Source organism: Sarcophilus harrisii, chromosome 2 (genome assembly GCF_902635505.1).
Source record: "Sarcophilus harrisii chromosome 2, mSarHar1.11, whole genome shotgun sequence".
Classification (NCBI taxonomy): domain Eukaryota; kingdom Metazoa; phylum Chordata; class Mammalia; order Dasyuromorphia; family Dasyuridae; genus Sarcophilus; species Sarcophilus harrisii.
Window position 1 is genome coordinate 595,819,224 of NC_045427.1, and position 20,045 is coordinate 595,839,268.

A 20,045-nucleotide genomic window follows, 5' to 3' on the forward strand; every position below is an offset into this window, starting at 1 on the left:
TCAGTCGTGTTCTACTCTTTGTGACCTCGTTTTCTTGGTAGAGATACTGAAGTAGTTTGTCCATTTCCTCCTTCATCTCATTTTACAGATGAGGAAACTGAGGCAGAGTTAAGTGACTTACCCAGGGTCACACAGATAGCAAGTGTCTGGGACTGGATTTGAACTCAGGAAGACATTATCATGCTACCCATTGAGCCATCTAGCTTCCCTGTTGAGAAGTAATTAGATAATAATTAATAATAATAATAATAATAACATGTAGCACTTACTGGATACCAGTAATATAGTACTTTACTAATTACTAAGTAATTTATTAAGTGCTAAGTACTTTACAATTATCTCACTTGATCCTCACAACAACCCTGGGAGGTAGGTGCCATATTATACCCATTTTACAGATGAGAAAACTGACTTAAACAAAGATTAAATGACTTGCCCAGGATTACACAGCTGGTAAGTGTCTGAGGCCCAATTGAGCCCATTGTGCTCTATTCACTGCACTACTAGCTGCTTTTTACAAAACTGCCAGTGCAAAAACTTTTTAACCATTTCTTTCTACTTGAATAGACAGAACATTCATTTTTATTAATTCTAATTTCTTTGATTTTGTCACTTTTAATATTTTTATTATTCCATTCTTCCCATTATATACACTCAATCAACAAACATTCATTAAGTGCCTACTGTGTGCCAGGCATAGTGTTAAGCCTTAGGGATACAAAGAAAGGTAAAAGTAGTTCCTGCTCTAATAAGTATTTAAATTACAGTCTACTGGAAGAGACAACATGCAAACAATTTTGTACAAACAAAGTAGAAGCAGGATACGGTAGAAATAATCAACAGAAGAAAGGTACTAGAATTAAGAGGGATTGGGGAGAATGGGAGCAGGAAAAGGAAGAGGGAATATGATTGGTATAGAATGTAAGAAGATTGAAAAGGTGAGAACGGACAGTGGAAGGCTAATGAATCACAACAAACAGAGGGTTTAGAATTTTATTCTGGAGGTGATAGGGAGCCACCGGAGGTGATAGGGAACCACTGGAGTTACTGAGCAAGGTGCCTTAGAAAGATCACCTTGGGGCAGGTAGATGGGGTAGTGGATAGAGTACCTGCCCTTTAGTCAGGAGAACCTGATTTAAAAACTGGCTTCAGACACATAACACTTCCTGGCTGTGACCTTGGACAGGTCACTTAACCTGCAAAAAAAAAAAATTTACCTTGACAGCTGAGCAAAGGGAGTTACTGGAGAGGCAATAGAATCGCTCTAGCAATAGTCTAAGGATGAGACGATGAGGACCTGCACCAGGGATGGCAGTGTCAGAGGAAACAAGGGGGCACAAAATGTCATGCAGGTAAAATTGACAGGCCTTAGGAACAGAGTGGATATGCAAGGTAAGAGACCACGAGGAGCCAAGGATGGGTCTAGTTTGCAAGCCTGAATGCCGTTCCTTTGGCAATAAAAGCAAAATTTGAAAGGGGTGATTATTTGGGGAAAGAGGCTGAATTTAATTTTGGTTGCATTTAAGATGTCTTCAGAACATACATTTCAAGATGTCTAGTAGGTATTTGGAGATGAGAGAATAGAAGTCAGCAGAGAGATTCAGGTTGGATAGATAGATCTGAGAATCACTGACATAACATAAGACTATCTTTTGTTACAAGTCAGAAAGCAAGATGTGCTTTGGAAAAGGAGAAAGTACAGGCCAATAATGTATGTGTGTGTGTGTGTATATATATATATATATATATATATACATATATATATATATATATATATATATATATATATATATATTTCTATTGACATGGTACTCTCTTGCCTTATTGTTGTGTAGAACAGGGCTTCTTAAACTTTTCCCCCTCATGATCTCTTAAAAATTTAAATTTTCACATGATCCCAGGTATATAGGTATATAAAATAGGTATACAAATCAAATATTTACTGATAATAAATCATAAAGAAACTTATTTTAAAATAATTGATTTGCATACAGTATATGTATACAAATGGTATATGTATAATATATGATATATATAAACATTTAATTTTATTAAATTAAATTTATTACAGATGAAAGAAATTTCATACCAATAAGATGGAGGTTTATTTTTACATAAAGCATTAAATCTTCATGGAATATTTGATACCTTTTACTGTTGCCAAATTTTTTGCAACATTCACATTCAGTTACCCCATAGTGGGTTGCGACCCACGGTTTGAGAAGCTTCAGTGTAGAAGTGAATTCCCTTTAAGGCTTGAAATGTCCTGGCAGTTTCTACCAAGCTGGAAAGTTGTGACTTTGAGTCTATTCAAATAGCTGGCATATTGAGTGTCCAAAGGTCAACTTCACCAGTATTGAACAGGTCCACTATCCAGTTGACCCCAAGGACATGAATTTTCTGTCACAGCAACCGTGAAAGTTTGTGTACCACAAAATAGAAATCTAGGTTTTTGGTGGAGGTCATAACTACACTAAATGAAATGATAGCTCCTCAAAATCTTGGAGTATAACATATAATACTAATTTCATGAAGCCAGCTTTTGAGAAGCATGCTGACATCCACATATGACTGAGTCAGAGGATGATGGAATTCAGCTGTATTTTAGGAATTTAATGGAAAGGTCCATGTTTCAGAAGTTTTTAAAGATATTTGATGAAAAGTATCAATACAGAATCTAACAGTTCCATAGGAATAATAGATTATGCATATAAACTTTCTGTATTCTGTATTCTAAATTAGAAAATCCAGAAATTATAAATATTTGTTCATTTTTTCTACAAAACCCACCAGGCCTTTACATTTTCAAATTAGAGCTTTTAAATTTGAACCTTCCTCTATTTTCTTTTTCTTTCATGCTTTCTTTCTTTCTCTTTTTGTTAAGGCAATCAGGGTGAAGTGACTTGCCCAGGGTCACATAGCTAGGAAGTATTAAGTGTCTGAAGCCAGATTTGAACTCAGGTCCTCCTGACTTCAGGGCTGGTGCTCTATCCACTGTATCATCTAGCTGCCCCTCTCCCCCATTTTCATTTTCATTTCCAAAGCAGATAAAAGTTCAGGGGATCTGGGTCTGAAACCATTACAATTATTGTCATCATCATTATCATCATCATCATCATCTAGTATATCAATGCTAAAAGGTACTGGGGGCAAGGGTGGGATGGGATTTAAAGAAAAGAGATCTGACATTCTGTGATCCCTTCTTTCAAGGAACTAATTAACCAGTGAAGAAAGGCATAATCTTATTATATTCTATATAAAATAAAATATGTTTCTCTCCATCCCATGGCATCTGTAAATATTCCATAGCCCATCTGGGGAGACCAAAAGGTATACTCTATTCTCAGAGTTCTAACTCACAATTTTTCCATTTGGAGAAAATGATACAAAACCTACCACCAAATAAATTGATGTGGCTCCAGGAGAGTGGACTGGGGAGAATGGGGGCAAGAAAAGGAAGAGGGAATATGATTGGTATAGAATGTAAGAAGATTGAAAAGGTGAGAACGGACAGTGGAAGGCTAACGAATCACAACAAACAGAGGATTTAGAATTTTATTCTGGAGGTGATAGGGAGCCACTGGAGGTTATAGGGAACCACTGGAGTTACTGAGCAAGGTGCCTTAGAAAGATCACCTTGAGGCAGGTAGATGGGGTAGTGGATAGCTACCATTGAGAAAAGCCATTTGAATTTTACTAGTCTAGAAAAAAGCCCCAATCAAGATCTAGTTATGGATCTATGTAACCCTTGGAGCCAGAATCGAGGGGTTGGGTGGGGAATAATAACACCTGCAGAGAGTACTCTCTAAAAGGACCAAAAAAGAGTATCAGATCCCTTAGTGTTAACAGCCTCATCAATAAGAAGGTCTTCATTCATGCCCAATTTCAATTTAGCCAACTGAGACTGCCCCCTCTTAGACTGCCCACAGCTGCTAAGACTTAGGCACAGACTGGAAATCACCATAGTATAGTAGTAAGTCCCAGCATGCTTAGTGTTGAATTCATGTTTGCCAAATGAGTGAATGAATCAATAAATGAATGGGGAATCCCATATTAAATCATAAAGAAACCTGATCTTTCCATCCTGACTCTGTAGTCTTGTTATCATTCCAAAACCTTTCACAGAATCTCAGAATCCTGAAGCTAGGAGCAATTTCATAAGCTATCTGCTCTCATCCCTGAACAAAAATTCTATCTCTACCAAATACGGCAGGGGTTCATTTGGGCTACTCTTTGAAGACTTTGAGTAAGAAGAACCCACTATCTTCCCATCACCCATGTCACTTTTGGGCAGCTCTCTTTTTTAGGAAGTTTCCCAACCCTCTTCTCCCAAACCCATCATCAATCACAAATTTGCTTCTTTGCCGTTTTTACCATTGAACATAGTTCTGCCCTCTGGGGCTAAATAAAATCTCTCTTCCATATGACAGTCTTTCAGATACTTGAAGGAAGCTACCTTGCCCCCCACCTCAATCCTTTCTTCTCCAGTTTAAAATCTCTAATCCCTTCAACTGACCATCATATAGTAATATCCCAAGGTCCTTTACTATATTCTACTATATTCCAAGTCTTAAGACTTAGTTTTAGGTTGTCATTGACATCATGGTAGTTTGGCCCTGTCTGATTAGTTTTTTTTGGAAGGTAGAGAGACTCTGTTGATATTCCTATATGTGGCCACATTTGAACAAATTTGTAAATCTAGTAAAAGTTTATAGTCTTCTGATAGTGTTTCTCCTCAAAGAGCAGGGACCCAGGAAAGTAGGTTGAAGGTTGAAGGAGCAAATTCCAGAGACCAGGGACATCCTGAGCAGCTAAATTCATGATGAGTGAAAATCAAGCTTACACCAAGACCAGGGTTTGGCAGAAAGTCTAAAAGGGGAAAAAATGGAGCTAAGAAGGGCAGAATGAATGTTTCACAATTAATATTTAGGACAAAAATTATGCCATATAAACCTTTTTATCTTATACAATGTTACTCTCTTCACATATTATACTGAGTCAAGGTCTCTAAAAATTTTTTTTGGTATTCCAAATTTCTCTCCCTCCCTTCTTTACCTCCCCCCTCCCCAAGACAGCAAGCAATCCAATATAGGTTAAATGTGTACAATTCTTTTAAATATATTTCCATATTAGTTGTGCTATGCAGAAAAATCAAAGCAAAAGGAAAAAAAACAGGAGAAAGAAAAAACAGACAATAAAGATGAAAATGCTGTGTTTCAATCTACATTCAGTTTCCATAGTTGTGTCTTGCAATGCGGATGGCATTTTCCATCCCCAGTCTACTGGAAGTGCCGTCAATACCTCTCTTGACCAGCTTTTGCCTGGAATGGTTAGTAATATTTTCAATAATTAAAAGATCAATGAGGGAAACAGCAGTGACAAATCATAGATGCTTTATTTCATCTATTCTTGGATCCTTCCGTGATCTCTGAAGTCCAGCTCTAGGCAATTTGCTCTAAAAAATAAATCCAAAATATCAGTAAAGTTGTCAGAAATTGAAACTGAGAGGTACACTTACCCTGGTCATTTGAAGGCAGACCCTTAATAATTGAATGGTTTCAACTGAGATTTTTTCCCCATTCATACAAACTTGGCAGCTATCCAAAAAGCTTGAAAGCTGATGCTGTGAAGGCACAATATGGATTTTACTTAGTAATAGACTAGAGGAGGGCAACATAATATAGTAAAGAGAATACTGGGTTTAGAATCCTAAGATCTGTTTTGGAATCCCAGCTTTGTCATTTACTGTCCTTTGCAGGGTGACTTTTCCTCTGGGCCTCTTGGTAAATCCTCTGTAAAAGAGGGAGGTTGGATTACATGATCAATCACTAAAATCCCTTCCCTGTCTTAATGCTCTGAGCTTACTGATTCCATAACCCTCAGGGAGTTCCACAGACATGGAAATTACCCATTGGATCCTCCATTAGATATATGTTGATCACCTACTACAAGCCAAGCATTGGAAAAGCACAAAAGATCCTGCACTCAAGGAACTTACAATCTAATTTAGGAAAACAACATATAGAAGATCAACTAGTGTTTTTAAAACCATAACTTTAATTTCATCGGTATAGGAACTTGTAATGAGTAAACCTGTTCTTGTACTGTGGGTGGGCATCCTTTCCCCCCTTGCAACTTGTAGCCTTTAGGCAGTGGTCTAGGCACTGACTGGGACAACTGAGAGGTTGTCTTGTCTAGGATGGCATAGCCAGTGTGTGCCAGTGCTAAGACATGAACCCCCCCCCCCATTCTGAAGTCAATTCTCTGTCCCCTACATTCATGCTGTCCCCTTAACTGGACTAGTAGGTGGTACATACAAAGTTCAGCGTGGACTGGAAAAGTCAGGAAAGATGTGGCAATGGACATATCAGTCATATCATGCCTTCTTGATGTCCAGGGCACCTCCCAGGGAAAAGGAAGTGGGTAGTCAAGGAGGGAGGAAGTGCCAGTATGCTTAAGATACTGAAAATATATTGAGACCCTTAGTGTCATGCTTTGGTGTTGATTGATGGACATCAATAAAACTTCCTGGTGCTTTAGTGCCATTTAGGGAACTCTGGAGTAGTGAACCTCCCAAGCTCAAGAATCCTCCCCCCCAATCTGTATAACATAAGCACAGCTTGTAACAGGCTCAAGATTCTTGGAAGTTAAATTTAACTATCTCACAGCATCCCAAGCTTGATCCAGGGCACTGAGATGGAGGAGCTTCCTTGGAAATTTGACAATCATGCTCATGTCTCTTGTCTCCTTTGCCAGCATGACTGACCCCGGAAGGCCACTCTAAGTGTATCATTGCCAAGGTATTTTATATCTGCAGACAGAATCTCTGTGGGATGAAGTGCTGCACTGCTGAAATGGTCTTCTGGGTCACTACCTTCCTTCATTCTCAATCCCTCAATTGCATTTGTCTCAGATTTAAGAATTCCTAGTTATGAGTCTGCCAGAAACTGATGCCCCTAATTAGTCATATTGATCTTGTATTAGTGAGGAAAAAAGGAAAGAAGGAAGGAAGGAAAGAAGGAAGGGAGGGAGGAAGGAAGGAAGGAAGGAAGGAAGGAAGGAAGGAAAGAAGGAAGGAAGGAAGGAAGGAAGGAAGGAAAGAAGGAAGGAAGGAAGGAAGGAGGGAACAAAGGAGAAGGGAGAGAGGGAAGAAGGAAGAAGGAAAGGAGGGAAGAAGGAAAAAAGTAGGGAGGGAGGGAAGGAAGGAAGGAAGGGAGGAAGGAAGAAAGGAAGGAAGGAAGGAAGGAAGGAAAGAAGGAAGGAAGGAAGGAAGGAAGGAAGGAAGGAAGGAAGAAAGGAAGGAAGGAAGGAAGGAAGGAAAGAGAGAGAGAGGGAGGGATAGGAAAAAGTATTTAGCACCTATTACAGGCTCAATGATAAGCATTTTACAAATATAATCCAACACTCACAACAACCTTAGGAATATCTTGTTATTATCCTTATTTTATTATCCTATTTTACAGTTAAGAAAACTGAGGCAAACAGTGACTTGCCTAACATAGATAATAAATGTCAGAGGCCAGATTTTCTTTAAATGCTAAACAAAATAAAACAAAATATTTTATATTTTATTCTGGAAACAATCAGGAGTCCCTGAAGCTTCAAGAGGAGGTTAGTAACATAGGTTTATGTTTCAGAGATATTAATTTGGTGGCTGTGTGGAGGATGAATTAGAGGAAAGGCTAGATGCAGAGAGAGAGAGAGCTATTAGGAGGCTTTGCAATAGTCTGGACAAGAAATGATGAGTGTCTGAAATGTGGATAAGTAAGTGGAGAAAAAGTGATTGATGTGAGATGTTGTAAAGGGGCAATCAACAAGACTTGACAAGACAAGAATTAGCAACTCCCTGTATTATGTCAATAGAAAAGACTGCATGAGCAGAGAGGCTGGGACAGAGTCAAAAGAAGCCTAATTTTCCAGCATTTATTCACTCAGCAGTCTGTTAATTATGAATGCTCTGGGTATCATTACCCATCCACAGGCTAACATAGCATGCTATTCATACATTCATCTATATATGCAGTGTACACAGTCCATAATTACCAGCTCAGATTTGAGCTGGTGGAGGAGGGGGTCACACAAAGCCGAGGATGGACTACTTGAAGTCTCAGCATTTTCTGCTGAGTGCCTGATGGATTCATCTTTACTATACAAACGTTCCCCTAGGGTGCTACCATTGTCCCCTCTCTTTATTTCTGTCAATCAATCAACAAGCATTGATTAAGCACCTACCATGTTTCAGGCCTTGTGCTAAGTGCTGGGGATACATCTTATTTCTTAGTATGATTGAGAAGGAAAGAGAGGAGGAAAATCATAGGATTATAGATGTTGAACTAGAAGATTCCTCAATTTCCAGATAAGAAAAACTGAGCTCTGGAAAGGGAGGCATTTGGTCAAAGAGTAAATCCAGTGCCCCTCCCCAGGCCTATGTTAACGCAGGGGCATCTTCCAGCCTTGATATACAAGCAGGGTATAAAGCAAACTCAAAGTTTCTAGCCTTCAGCTCTTCCTTTGGTGGGATCCTCTGTTCTTCAAACTGGATGAAATTCTTGTCTTCTCTTTATCTGAGTTTGACCCCCTGATGTCAGTCTTCAGCTCTTGATTTCCTGGCAACCAGATAAGTAAGTAAAGGGCGTTTTCCTCAGATAACATTCATAGGGACCACTAAGCATTCCGATGGTTTCTACTTAAATCAGATTCTAACTTGACTCTAACACTTATTTGCTTCTACCATTATAATAAGGTCATTGCAGTTATATAAGACTGATACAACACCTGGTTGGTTTCTTGGCGCAACACTGGTTTTAGCTTATTCTTTAAATTATTACTCATTATTGTTATTGTTCGTCCCTCATTCTCGGAGAGGGCCAATGACATCAGGAGGGTCATGTCTTGACTTGAAAAGGATCTGGATTTAAGTGAAGCAGATATGTGCAAAGTCACGAGCCTTACTTTTTCCTCTAGTGCCAGAATCCAGTGGCAAAATGTAGATCGAGATTACTGGTGATGGCCCCCACTCATTGTAACTATTCTCAAAAGAAACATGAGATTTAAAAATTCAGAGACATCCCCAACCCCAAATGTTACTACAAACTATTTGTGTCTGCTTAACTAGCTGAGTCTTCCAAGCTCATATTGGTCTGATCAGCCATAGTCGGACACATTGTATGTTAACCCCAATATCATGATGTCATTTTGGTACAAAATACAAACAACAATAAAACAAAAAACATCTCTGATGCTTCATTATGAGTTGAAGGTAACGTACCAGTAAATAGATCTTATCAATATGGAAATATCTGACTATAGCCCAGCAATGGATAAGTTCCCTACCCTGATGAAATCTCATGAAGCAAAGATACAGCTTAGGACTATAGAAGGTCTGTGTCCTGCATCCACTTATTCAGCAAGTTGTTGGGTGTCCAACTGCAAAAGAAATAAAGGAAATGGGCTCTGGCTTCAAGGAGTTTAAAATTTAATCAAGAAATTTTAGAATACATGTAAAATGACTTTAAAAATAGAGACATATAAAACACTAAAGGTGATACCATAGGTGAGACCTTTCCTTGCTTTTTCCAGCTTGGCTGGATGTAACAGTGCAGGAAAGTTGACTCAATTTTGAATTATTCTTGGACATTGTATATTCTCAAATATATTTAAACTGTTCAGTGGGGAGCTTGATCCTGTCTAATAGGCTCATTCAAAACCAGCCTGTTCTGTAACTTCCTCTTAGAAAGATAAACGAGTGTTACTACAATGGGAAAGCTATGAATTTTTTTTGCTGTGGAAACGTTAGCCGGGGATATTAAACAGTCAAGAGGCTCTCTCACTGCAAATGCTATTTGGGAAGGTCTGAGAGCTGAAGTTTGGAATTTCTCAGGCCTCATTAAGCATACTGTGACTAACTGATCTTACTTGGTGCTAAAACTGTTTTAAAATGACTTGGCAGGGAACAAAAGTCAGAGTTTTGTCTATTCTTAATCTCTCTCCATTCTTTTTTTTTTCTAAACAAATATGTGTTTTATTGAGGCCTTTTTGTTTTTTTGTTTTTTTAAATCACAGTCAATGGAGATGATAACACTCCCTACTAGTATTGAACCTTCCCTTATAAGAGAGGAACAATTAAGCAAAAAAACAACAACCAGTATCATGATATGATAACAGAGACATAAAAGCAACATTGGATAGTGGATAACCCAATGGTCTTGGAGTGGCGAGAAATGAATTGAAATCTTGTCTTTGTCATTTACTAGCTGTGTAATCTGGAGCAAGCCGCCTAATCTTCTTAAGCCTCAATTTCCCCATCTGTAAAAAAATTATAGCACTTCAGAAAGTGGTGGTAAGTATTAAATGACCTCATACATAAGAGATAGAAAAGAGTATTAGCTCTGGAGGTAGAGAATCTAAATTTGAATCCTTCAAGGCACTTTCTACCTGTGAGATATTAAGTCATTTCATCTTTCTGGTTTTGAATTTTTTCATTTGTAAAATGAGGGGGTTGGATTTGCTTGCCCCTAAAATCTTTTTTGCTCTAGACTGAATATTCTATATAACATGTTCTACCCTGGCCCCTACCACTTAAAGACCAGATGAGTAATATTTCATTCCTCCCTCATGGTTCTCCAGCATTCTTAAGGAGTTTGGGCTGATATCTAGGTTCTCTCTAATGACTCTGGCCCCCATTGATGGTGTTCCATTTAGTCACTAATAGTCAGACTAGCTTTTACACTGAAGTGTTTATTTCAAAAGGAATTATCACAAACACAAAACCTTACTCCTGAATCCTAGGGCTAATTCCTCACCCGTTGGTACCACCTCAGGCTCTGAGAAGGGGAAGCTTATTTAATTCTTTCAGGTTATAAAGTCAATTCCACTTGAGACTAGAGACCCAGGCAATCTGACTTCCATGCCAGACTGACTGGCTCAACAATCCTACCTGCAGTCCTGGTTCCTAAGTCATCATGATTTGAACTAGGCTCCATAGGGATCACTTATGGCACCTAAAAACTGAGAAGAACAAACAAAAATGGAAATAAACATCCACAAGTCCATTTCTCTAAGCTGAAGTAAAATAAGAAGCAGAAAAAAGAAGTCATCCCTCTCTTATTGATTCAGTTCATGGCGCTCATGCTCTTCAGGTGAACTGTGATCTTCACCTTCTGGACACAAGAAATAATAGTGACCAAAAAAAAAAAACAGCAGAAAAAATGGAAGAAAAGAAGATAATAGAAAAAACTGACCTGCTTCATCTCTCCAGTTTTAAGGAAATAGGCAGTCAGTCGATCAAAGGAGCCAATCCCTATTCCTGTGGTAGAGGAAACAGGTCTGTATATTAGGCAATCTAGACATGCTCCAAAGGCCAGGCAGGGGCACCTCCACATTAGATGAACTAGGTATCAAGCCCAGCCAAGTCTGGGTCACACCTATATAATGTGCTTTGCAAAACTCAAAATGTCCCTTGAAGAATAGAAACTTAAACCAGAGGATCTATGGCCCAATTCTATGCCTTGAAACCTGGGAGATCTTGGGCAAGTGATCTGATCAAGTTGGGCCACACTGTCCTCTTCTGAAGAAGGATTTGGACTTCATGACCTCTGAAGTACTTTTCAGCACTCCATCTTATCATCTTATGATCATTATTGAACCTAGAGCTTTCCTTGAAGGCAGAAACATAATGGTTCATGCCCTCACTCTGACACACTCTGACCATTTGACCCTAAGTAAATATTATTAAATCTCTCAGTATCCACAAGCAATTCTCTAAGATAGTAAGGTACAGGGCAGGTGCCAGTCTACATCAGTAGTAGGAGTTCTTCACTGGGAACTTTGTACCAGGGGTTCCATAACCTTGTTTATTTTTCTCAGATATATTTTAATAACTGTATTTTGATATAATTGATTTCCTTTGAAATCTTATTTTATGAACTTAAAAACATTATTCTTAAAAGGGGTCTGGTCTATGGGCTTCACCACTCTGCCAAAGAGGTCCATCCACACACACACACACACACACACACACAAATTGGTTAATGATCCCTGTTCTATACTGATGAAATTACAAATATGGTTAAAAATCATTCTGGAGCAACATTTTCCCCTGGTCTCCCTTCTCCCCACCCCCCCAAAAAAGGAAGGTATGTTGAATTATCTGTTGCATCATCTGCAACATTCTTGATTCCTCCCAAAAAGAGGAAGGTATGCTATATTAACTGTATTCTGGGACCAAAAATGTTTATTACAATTACTCTGTTTGGCTTCCTTTTAGTATTCTTGAACTCTCTCTCTTTTTTTAAAAAAAAATAATTCTTCTCATTTTCATTAACTGAAAATGCTTTGTCAGGATGCTGACTATGCAGCCTCTCTTTGCACCTTTCATCCTGGGGAGCTGTGACAGAGCAGAAGATGGAACACTTGATTCTGCTAAAAGGAGCCCTGGTCTTTGGGTTTTTCCCTTTCTCTGATGCTTCAAGCTTCCTGCTTAGGGATGGGCCCTATCAGTTTGGCACCCCAAAGAGGGAGCCTCCTGTTACCCTCTTCCAGCTCAGCTTCCACTGTCTCTGGTAACTTTACCTAAGGCTCCCCACCTTCACCTGTTGCTATCACATCTCTCTCCCAGCATGGCAAGTTTCATTTTCATTTGACAAAAAGGAAGATAAGACTAGCCAGCGGCATCTGACAGAGAGGAAATAAATTAAAGAAATTGAGACCATTGGTCAGGTGCACTTTGGGATCTGGGAGCTGATGGGGATTCGCTGCCAAGCAAGTCAACTGGCAAATGCTGCCTCTACCTGCCATTGTGCTATGGGTAAGGGGCACTGCAATTAAGAAGCTCAGGATGGCTCAGTGAACCAGAGGAGTATTTGCTACTATGGCAAATTGACCTGGGAGAATCAGAGCCTAGGGTGCTTGCTGACCTTATTTGCAGCGAGCCTGCAGGAGCTTTTGTTTGCTTTGAAGCCAGCCTTTAATGTGGGCAGGCAGAGAGCAGTGATAACTCCCTTCCCTTCTGCTAACAGCATCTTGCATTAGGCTCAATAGTCTTTTTATGCCCACTTAAGAGTTTACATTCAGAGGCAGTCAAGCTCCCCTCTGGCTCCATGAGAACAGGCATCTGCTGCTTCCATAAAGCCCCCTCTGGTGGCCTTTCCTCCTTCAAAGAGGTGACAATTAAGAAGTCCTGGAGCTTTAATAGGCGAGGAAGAGCTAGGGACATGCAAGGAGCCTGAGCTGGGGTTGGGGCCCTGGCCAAGAGGAGCAGATAGGGGCGGAATCCCCAAGGCCACAATCTGCTAGTTCTCAAATTGATTAGCAGGGTCTGTTTGTGTTGGGGATGTTTGCAGAGCTTGGCAGGGAGGGGAGCTGGTCTGCATGCACATCTTGGAGGGTTGGTGAGAGTTGGAAAACAAGCCGGGAAAGCTGTCGGGCCGGGCAGACGGGGCTGCCCCCAGCTGCTGCAGGGCCCAGGGTGGGGGTGGGGGCGGGGGTGGAGGTAGGGGTGGGAGTGGAGGGAGGGGGTGGCGATGCACACCCTGGCCATGGGGCTGGAGCGCTTTGCAGAGCCTGTTGGCAGGCACCCCTTGCAACGCTGCCTTTGGAACTGGGCGCCTGAGGACGGTGCTCCAGTGAGGACGCAGCTCTGCCCGGGGGGACCAGCGGAGATGAGTCTCTGATCCAAGGCTACTCGGCAGGGGCGCTGCACCTCGGCTCGGCCATGGGACTGTGCTGCTGCAAAGACTGGAAGGGACACCTGCGGGAATCCAAAGGTAACTTCCCTTTCCCCCACGTGGCTGCGCGCTGCTGGGAACCTCGGGGCCGGTTGCCCTCTCCAGAGCCCGGCTCAGAGCTCTGGGAACCTCGGGACTGCGTGACCTCTCCAGAGCCGGGCTCAGGGCGCTGGGAACCTCGGGGCCGGTTGCCCTCTCCAGGAGCCCGGCTCAGGGCGCTGGGAACCTCGGGGCCGGTTGCCCTCTCCAGGAGCCCGGCTCAGGGCGCTGGGAACCTCGGGGCCGGTTGCCCTCTCCAGAGCCCGGCTCAGGACGCTGGGAACTTCGGGGAGGCTTGACCCCTCCCCTGGGAACCTCGGGGATGGTTGCCCTCTCAGAGTCCGGCTCAGGACGCTGGGAACCTGGGGAGCCTTGGCCGTTCTAGAGCCTGGTTCAGGGCTCAAAGCTTCCCTGCCTCCTTTTCCCCTTTGCTGCTTCCAAGTCTTTGTGCTGCCTCATTCGGCGTATCGCCGTTCCGGGGCCGCTCTGGGCAGCTCTTTGAACTGTCCCAACTTTGAGCGCACTCGGTGGAGACTGAAAGTCCTCAAGGACTGATTGGTCTCCTCCCCGCCTCCCCCTTCCTCTTACCCTGGTGAGATGAGTGAGAAGGGCCAGTTGGCAGTCTAGCCTTAGCACCTAGGACTGGGGAGCCTCGGGTGGAATTGGGGTAGAGGGACAGACCTTGATTTGTGTCTTTGATTGTGTGGCTTTCAAGATCAGTCCTCTATTCATAATATTGCTCTCATGGGAAACTGATCTAATCTTGGACCCAGAAGCCCAACCTTAGTCACCTCTACAAACACACAAACACATCTATTTCAAGTTATCTTTCTTTTTTACTCAAATGCCGGTATCTAGAACCCAGACCTTCTTCACCTCTGCACACACGCTTATTTCAAGTTGCCAATTTGAAAAATAAAAAAAAGTAGGGGGAGTGGCCTGGAGCCCTTGGTTTGCTGATCCCACTCAATGGAGGCTTCATTCAGTTAAAAGTGCTTTGGTTTTGGCTTGATCTGCAAGGGGAAGGAGAGGGTCATTTATTTTCCTCTCCCCATCTTGTCACAAAATTGGAAGAAGGGATCATGACTCAGAGGTTTCCAAAGTTGCCTTTGAACCAATGAAGGGAGCTCCATATGAAATGCAGCAAGGTTGGATGCTGACCAAAGACAGTGGAATATGCTTATGATGCTGCATTTTATGATTTCCTGTCTATACTCCTTGGCTTTGAATAGTCTGTCCCCGTACAGACATATGGTGAGTCCTACTTAACCCTTGTTCTGCAAGGTTTCTGGAGTTCTTTGGGAAATGATACATTCCCCCCATGTCCTTTTCAAAAAAACAACTAAGACTGAACACTACAACTGTGGGTCAGAAGTGGTTTTTAATATAAATTGATGCAATATTCCTCTTGTCAAACTTATAAAAATACCCGCTAAGTCTAAAGTTAAGGGTGGATGAGGGTCAGGGATGACTCAATGTTTAAAGATACTTGAAAGTGTTCTGTTCAACCAGTATCATTGGGGGAAGGATGGTGGTATATCTGAACCTCTTAATAGATATAGGGAACTCCCAGTGTAGAGATTCTGTTTATGGATGCAGACTCCCTCCATATATACAAATCAAATCAACAAGTCTTCCATAAATTGTGGTTTTGAAAAGTTGCTTGGAGGTATTGAAAGGTTTGCTCAGGATCACAAAGCTGGCCTGTCTTGGAGGAGGACTTGAACTCAGTTCTCTCTGCTTTCAAGATCAGCCCTCTATTCATAATATTGCTCTCACGGGAAACTAATCAGGAGAAGACTTTCCTTGTATCAGAGGCACCTGTGGGTTTGCATTAAGGCATCTGTATTTTTCCTGGTAGACACAAGAATTCCCCTAAGTGAATTGCTAGAATTATATTTTCCAATCCATCTGCCTTCTGTGATTGGTAGTAGCTTCTAAAATCATCAAGCAGATCACATCCCTTGGCACACACCTTTTCTGTGTATCTGTGGACTCAGGTAAGGAAAAGTTCCCTGAGCAATAGACCCACTAGCTTAACATTACAAGAACATTACCCCCAGAGAGGCAAACCATCAATGTGACTGTCAGGAAAGTGGCAGACTCCATCTTTCCATTTTTAACCTTCTCAAGGCCATCTGTGTGAGCTGAATCCTACTCAGAAGTCCTAGACAAGTAGGCTCATGAGAAATTACACCAGAAAGAAGTCAGACTTTTTAAAAAGTATTTTGAGGTTTGAAAAAGATAGGCAATCAATCCCTCACCTCTCCCCCCCCCCAAGATAGCAAGTGCTCTTATCACCTTTCCTTTTATATCTGGCTGAATGATTTAGCTTGAAGTTTTATATGGGGATCTTCCTGGAGCAGGCCATCCTGTGTTTTGCATGCTGCAAAAATGACAAGAAGGAATCTACAATCAAATTGACAGGACAACAGAAAGATACTTTAGTGGCTGTAACCTTAACAGGGCTTAACCTCACTACCTTTGAAATACAAGCCTGATACTTCATCCACTAGTCTTCAGTTCTTTCATTAACTAAGGGAAACACGGTGGGGAGCCCCTGGTATTGTTCCTTTGAAAATCCTCTTGAGGGGGGTGGGGTAAGGAGTATGCTGGTTTAATCACCCTTAACATCACATGCAAAATACCACTTGAGTAGGTGCCCCATTGGGGAGAAATTGATAGTCAGGATGTAGGATAACAGGAGTCCTCAATTAATCTTATAGAAGCAAAAGGCTCAGTAAGGAGAGCTGGGTTTGCATGCAAGCCCCTAAGCTTGACAAATGCACTTGCTTTGAACTCTTTAGACCTTGCCTTTTGGATCTGATTGTTTCCTTCTGCAATTTTCCAGATGTTTCCATTATTCCTAGAACTATGACAGTAAGGTAAAACCTGAATGAATGAGAACACAAAGTATTCTGCAATGTTCTTGATTATAACATCTTCTGCATAGGAGGGCCGTCTCCAAGTAATCCCGATCTGTATCTGGCCACTGGACCAGATGGCTCTGGAGAGGAAAGGGAGGCAGGTGACCTTGTATAGCCCTCCTTCCCCCAAATCCAATCCACTTGCAGGTCATGTCATCCCTTCCCTGATGTTATAGTCCTTATGTTGAGAATGAAGGACAAACAACAGGAAGAGCAATAGACTTGTGATTTGGAAGAGCTGCGTTCAAATGTTGATTTAAATGGTTAGTCACTATGTGACCCCCAAGCAAAAAAAAAAGACCCCCCCTCTTTATCTTCACCTATAAAGTGAGGGTGTTGGACCTGATGGCCTCTGAGGCTTGCTCAAATCTATGGTTCCTGAACATATGATCCCATTTTCAAATTTTGAATATCAACCACCTCAGAAGTAAGTGAAAAAAAAAAAACTCTGAAAATAAAGTAGTTGTCACAAAGCCCATGGACTTTATGCATTAGGAAAAGTATAGTCATGGCCTGTTAACTCTGTACATATAATTAAAGTTATAGGATCATAAGGCCAGACCTAGAAAGGACTTCTGAGGACATCTCATCCATTCATTTTGTTCTTATTGTTGATTGTATCTATCCTGTAGAGCTCTTTTGGAATTTTCTTGGCAGACAATGGAATGGTTTGCTCTTTCTTTCTTCAGTTCATTTTACAAATAAGGAAACTGAGGCAAACAGGATTAAATGACTTGTCCAGCATCCCATAGCTAGTAAGAATAGCTTGGTGCTCTATCCACTTCCCAACTTTGCTGCCTGTGGCTCCTAATTTTACAGATGAGGAAACTGAATCCTGGGAAAGTGAAGAGACTCATGAAGCTTATTTCCTGGTTTTCTTGGACAGCTACCACTTTTCTCCCAACCCATATCAGCAAGTATATCTGACATAGTTGTGGTTGGGGAAGAGAGAAAGGGAGGATAGGCGGGAAGAATGGAGTTATTCTTATGGCAAGATTGTCAAGTAAGTAATAATTCACTTAGAGGAGGAATATCTGGCCCAAAGGCCATATAGGCCCATAAAATTATCTGGTCTGGCCCTACTGAGGCAGCTGCAAGAGGTGATGCAAACTACAACCACCTCCCATTGCTTGAGTTCTATAAGTTAATAATTTTTTGTGACCCATGAATGATGTTATGAATATTCAAATGGCCATTAACTAAAAAACAAAACAAAAAAGATTCCCCACCTCTGACTTAGAGGTAAGAGACAGCAACATCACCAGCTATAAAATATGGTATCATGGGTTCTGGGCCCACTTTCTCTTCCTTTCACTCATCACTCACTCACTGGATCAACAAGCTTGTTTCAAGCACTGACTATATAGGCAGGTAGATCCAACCCCAAGCTTGGAATCAGGAAGGCATAATTTTGAGCTCTTTGTTTTCAGCCTCCTTATCTGTAAAAAGGTGCTAAGATCATCTGTCTCACAAGACTGTAAGGAAGATTGATTGAGATAGCAAATATAAAGCACTTTTCAAGCCTTCAAGTACTCTGTAAATGCTCACTATTGTGGCATTAAGTGCTACACACTGCAGGAGACAAAAATGAAAGTCCCTGTCCTCAAAGAGCTTATGGAGGGGATTTGTACAGATACAGAATAAATAGATTTAATACTAATAGCATTTACAAGTACTTCAAAATTTGCAAATTACTTGACTTATTCTCTTTGTTGCTCACTACAAACCTGGGAGATAGGTGCTATTATTATCCTGTTTTTACAGATGAGGCAACTGAGGTTGAGGAGTTAAATGATTTGTCCAGGGTCATAAAGCTAGTACATGTCTGAGACAGTATTCACATTCAGGTCATTCCAACTTCAGGTGCAGTGAGCTCTCCACTGACCTTCCTAGATGTCTTAAGGTATTTTTTTTCTTTTTTTTTTTTTGCAGGGAACTTGGGGTTAAGTGACTGGCCTAGGGGGTCACACAGCTAGTTAAGTATTACCCGTCTGAGGCCACATTTGAAGTTAGGTCCTCCTCACTCCATGGCTAGTGTTCTAGCCATGTCTAGGAAAAGGAATAACCGTTGTGAAGGGAAGGGGACTGGAAAGGCTTCACATAAAAGCTCCAGCTGACTCTTAAAGAAAATAAGGTGGGAAAAAAAAGGCTTCTATAAGGTGGAGGCAAAAAAAAATGCCTTCTATAGGCAACTAGATAGATGGTTGAGGGGAGAGAACACTGGATCTAGAGTTAGTGACCTTGAATTCAAATTCAGCCTCAAATATTTATAAGTTGTGTGATCCTGGGCAAGTCACTTACCCTGTGTCTGTCTCAGTTTCCTCGTCCTAACAGAATAATAATAATAATAGCATCCACCTCCCAGGATTGTTGTGAGGATCAAATGAAATTATATTTGTAAAGTGCTCAGCATAATTTCTTCTTTTCTTCCTTTTTTTCCTTCTTTATTTCAATTAAAGGTGAACGCCAGTGCAAATGTGCAGATATGGGAGGAGTGCTGTGTGTGAGGAGTAGCAAGTGGCCAGTTGGGCTAGACATAGAATGAGGGGAAAGCTTTAATGCACAATAAAGCTGGAACACTGGCTTACCACCATGTTGGGAAAGGAATTAAAGGTCAATCATGAGAGTTTATATTTTATCCTTGGTATAATAGGTAGACTCAATGGAGGGACATTTCCCATCTCTGTTGTCCCTCTTTTGGCATTAGTGTGGCCCAATCTCTCTTCCATTCGCTTACTCACTCAGGTGCCATCTGAAGATCACTTTGTTGGCTAATGGAGGATGTACTGGAGAAGGAAGTTCAATTGGGAAAAAGGAGATTAATTTCCCAGATTTCCTTCTATCAATTCTAACATTTAAGTCATTGCTCATTCATTTACTTGCTCATTAATTCATTCAGTTAAGGATTTACAAATGTATGTATGTACCTTCTGTATATATATATATCTATGAATGTACCTTCTATATTCAAGACAGTGTCCAAAAACACTATAAGCCCTCCCTTAAATTCCATTTTGGCAAAATGTCTCTTTCTTCTCCTATGTTAAAAAAAATGTAGAAATAACTGACAACTCTAGAGCACATAAAATGCTTCTCATCTCTTCTCTCCCACAATCATCTTGTGAAATTAGTAGGGAAAGTACTGTACTTCCCAGTTTATAAATCGAGAAACTGGATTTAATGACTTGTCCATGATCACCTGAGATTTTAAAATTAAAGAAAGAAGCAATCAGATGCCTATTGTATGGCAGGCACTGAGCGAGCTAAGCACTATACATATTTCATTTGAGACTCACCACAACTCTGGGAGATAGGTGCTATCATTAGCACCATTTTACAGTTTAAGAAACTGAGG

The 20,045-nt window shown here is 41.1% G+C and overlaps 1 protein-coding gene across 4 annotated transcripts in view; it reads left to right on the top strand.

The window, feature by feature from the left end:
• ARHGAP22 (Rho GTPase activating protein 22) overlaps positions 1–20,045 on the top strand; it is a 398,531-nt gene that overhangs the window by 180,526 nt on the left and 197,960 nt on the right. The window contains exon 1 of one of the 4 annotated variants that reach the window (XM_023494485.2): positions 13,513–13,763. The exons of the other annotated variants lie outside the window; for them this stretch is intronic. Within the exon in view, the coding sequence (XP_023350253.1) occupies positions 13,712–13,763 (52 nt within the window). The 5' untranslated portion in view covers positions 13,513–13,711. Of the gene's footprint in view, positions 1–13,512; positions 13,764–20,045 lie in introns of those variants that run through there. 4 annotated transcript variants of the gene reach the window in all.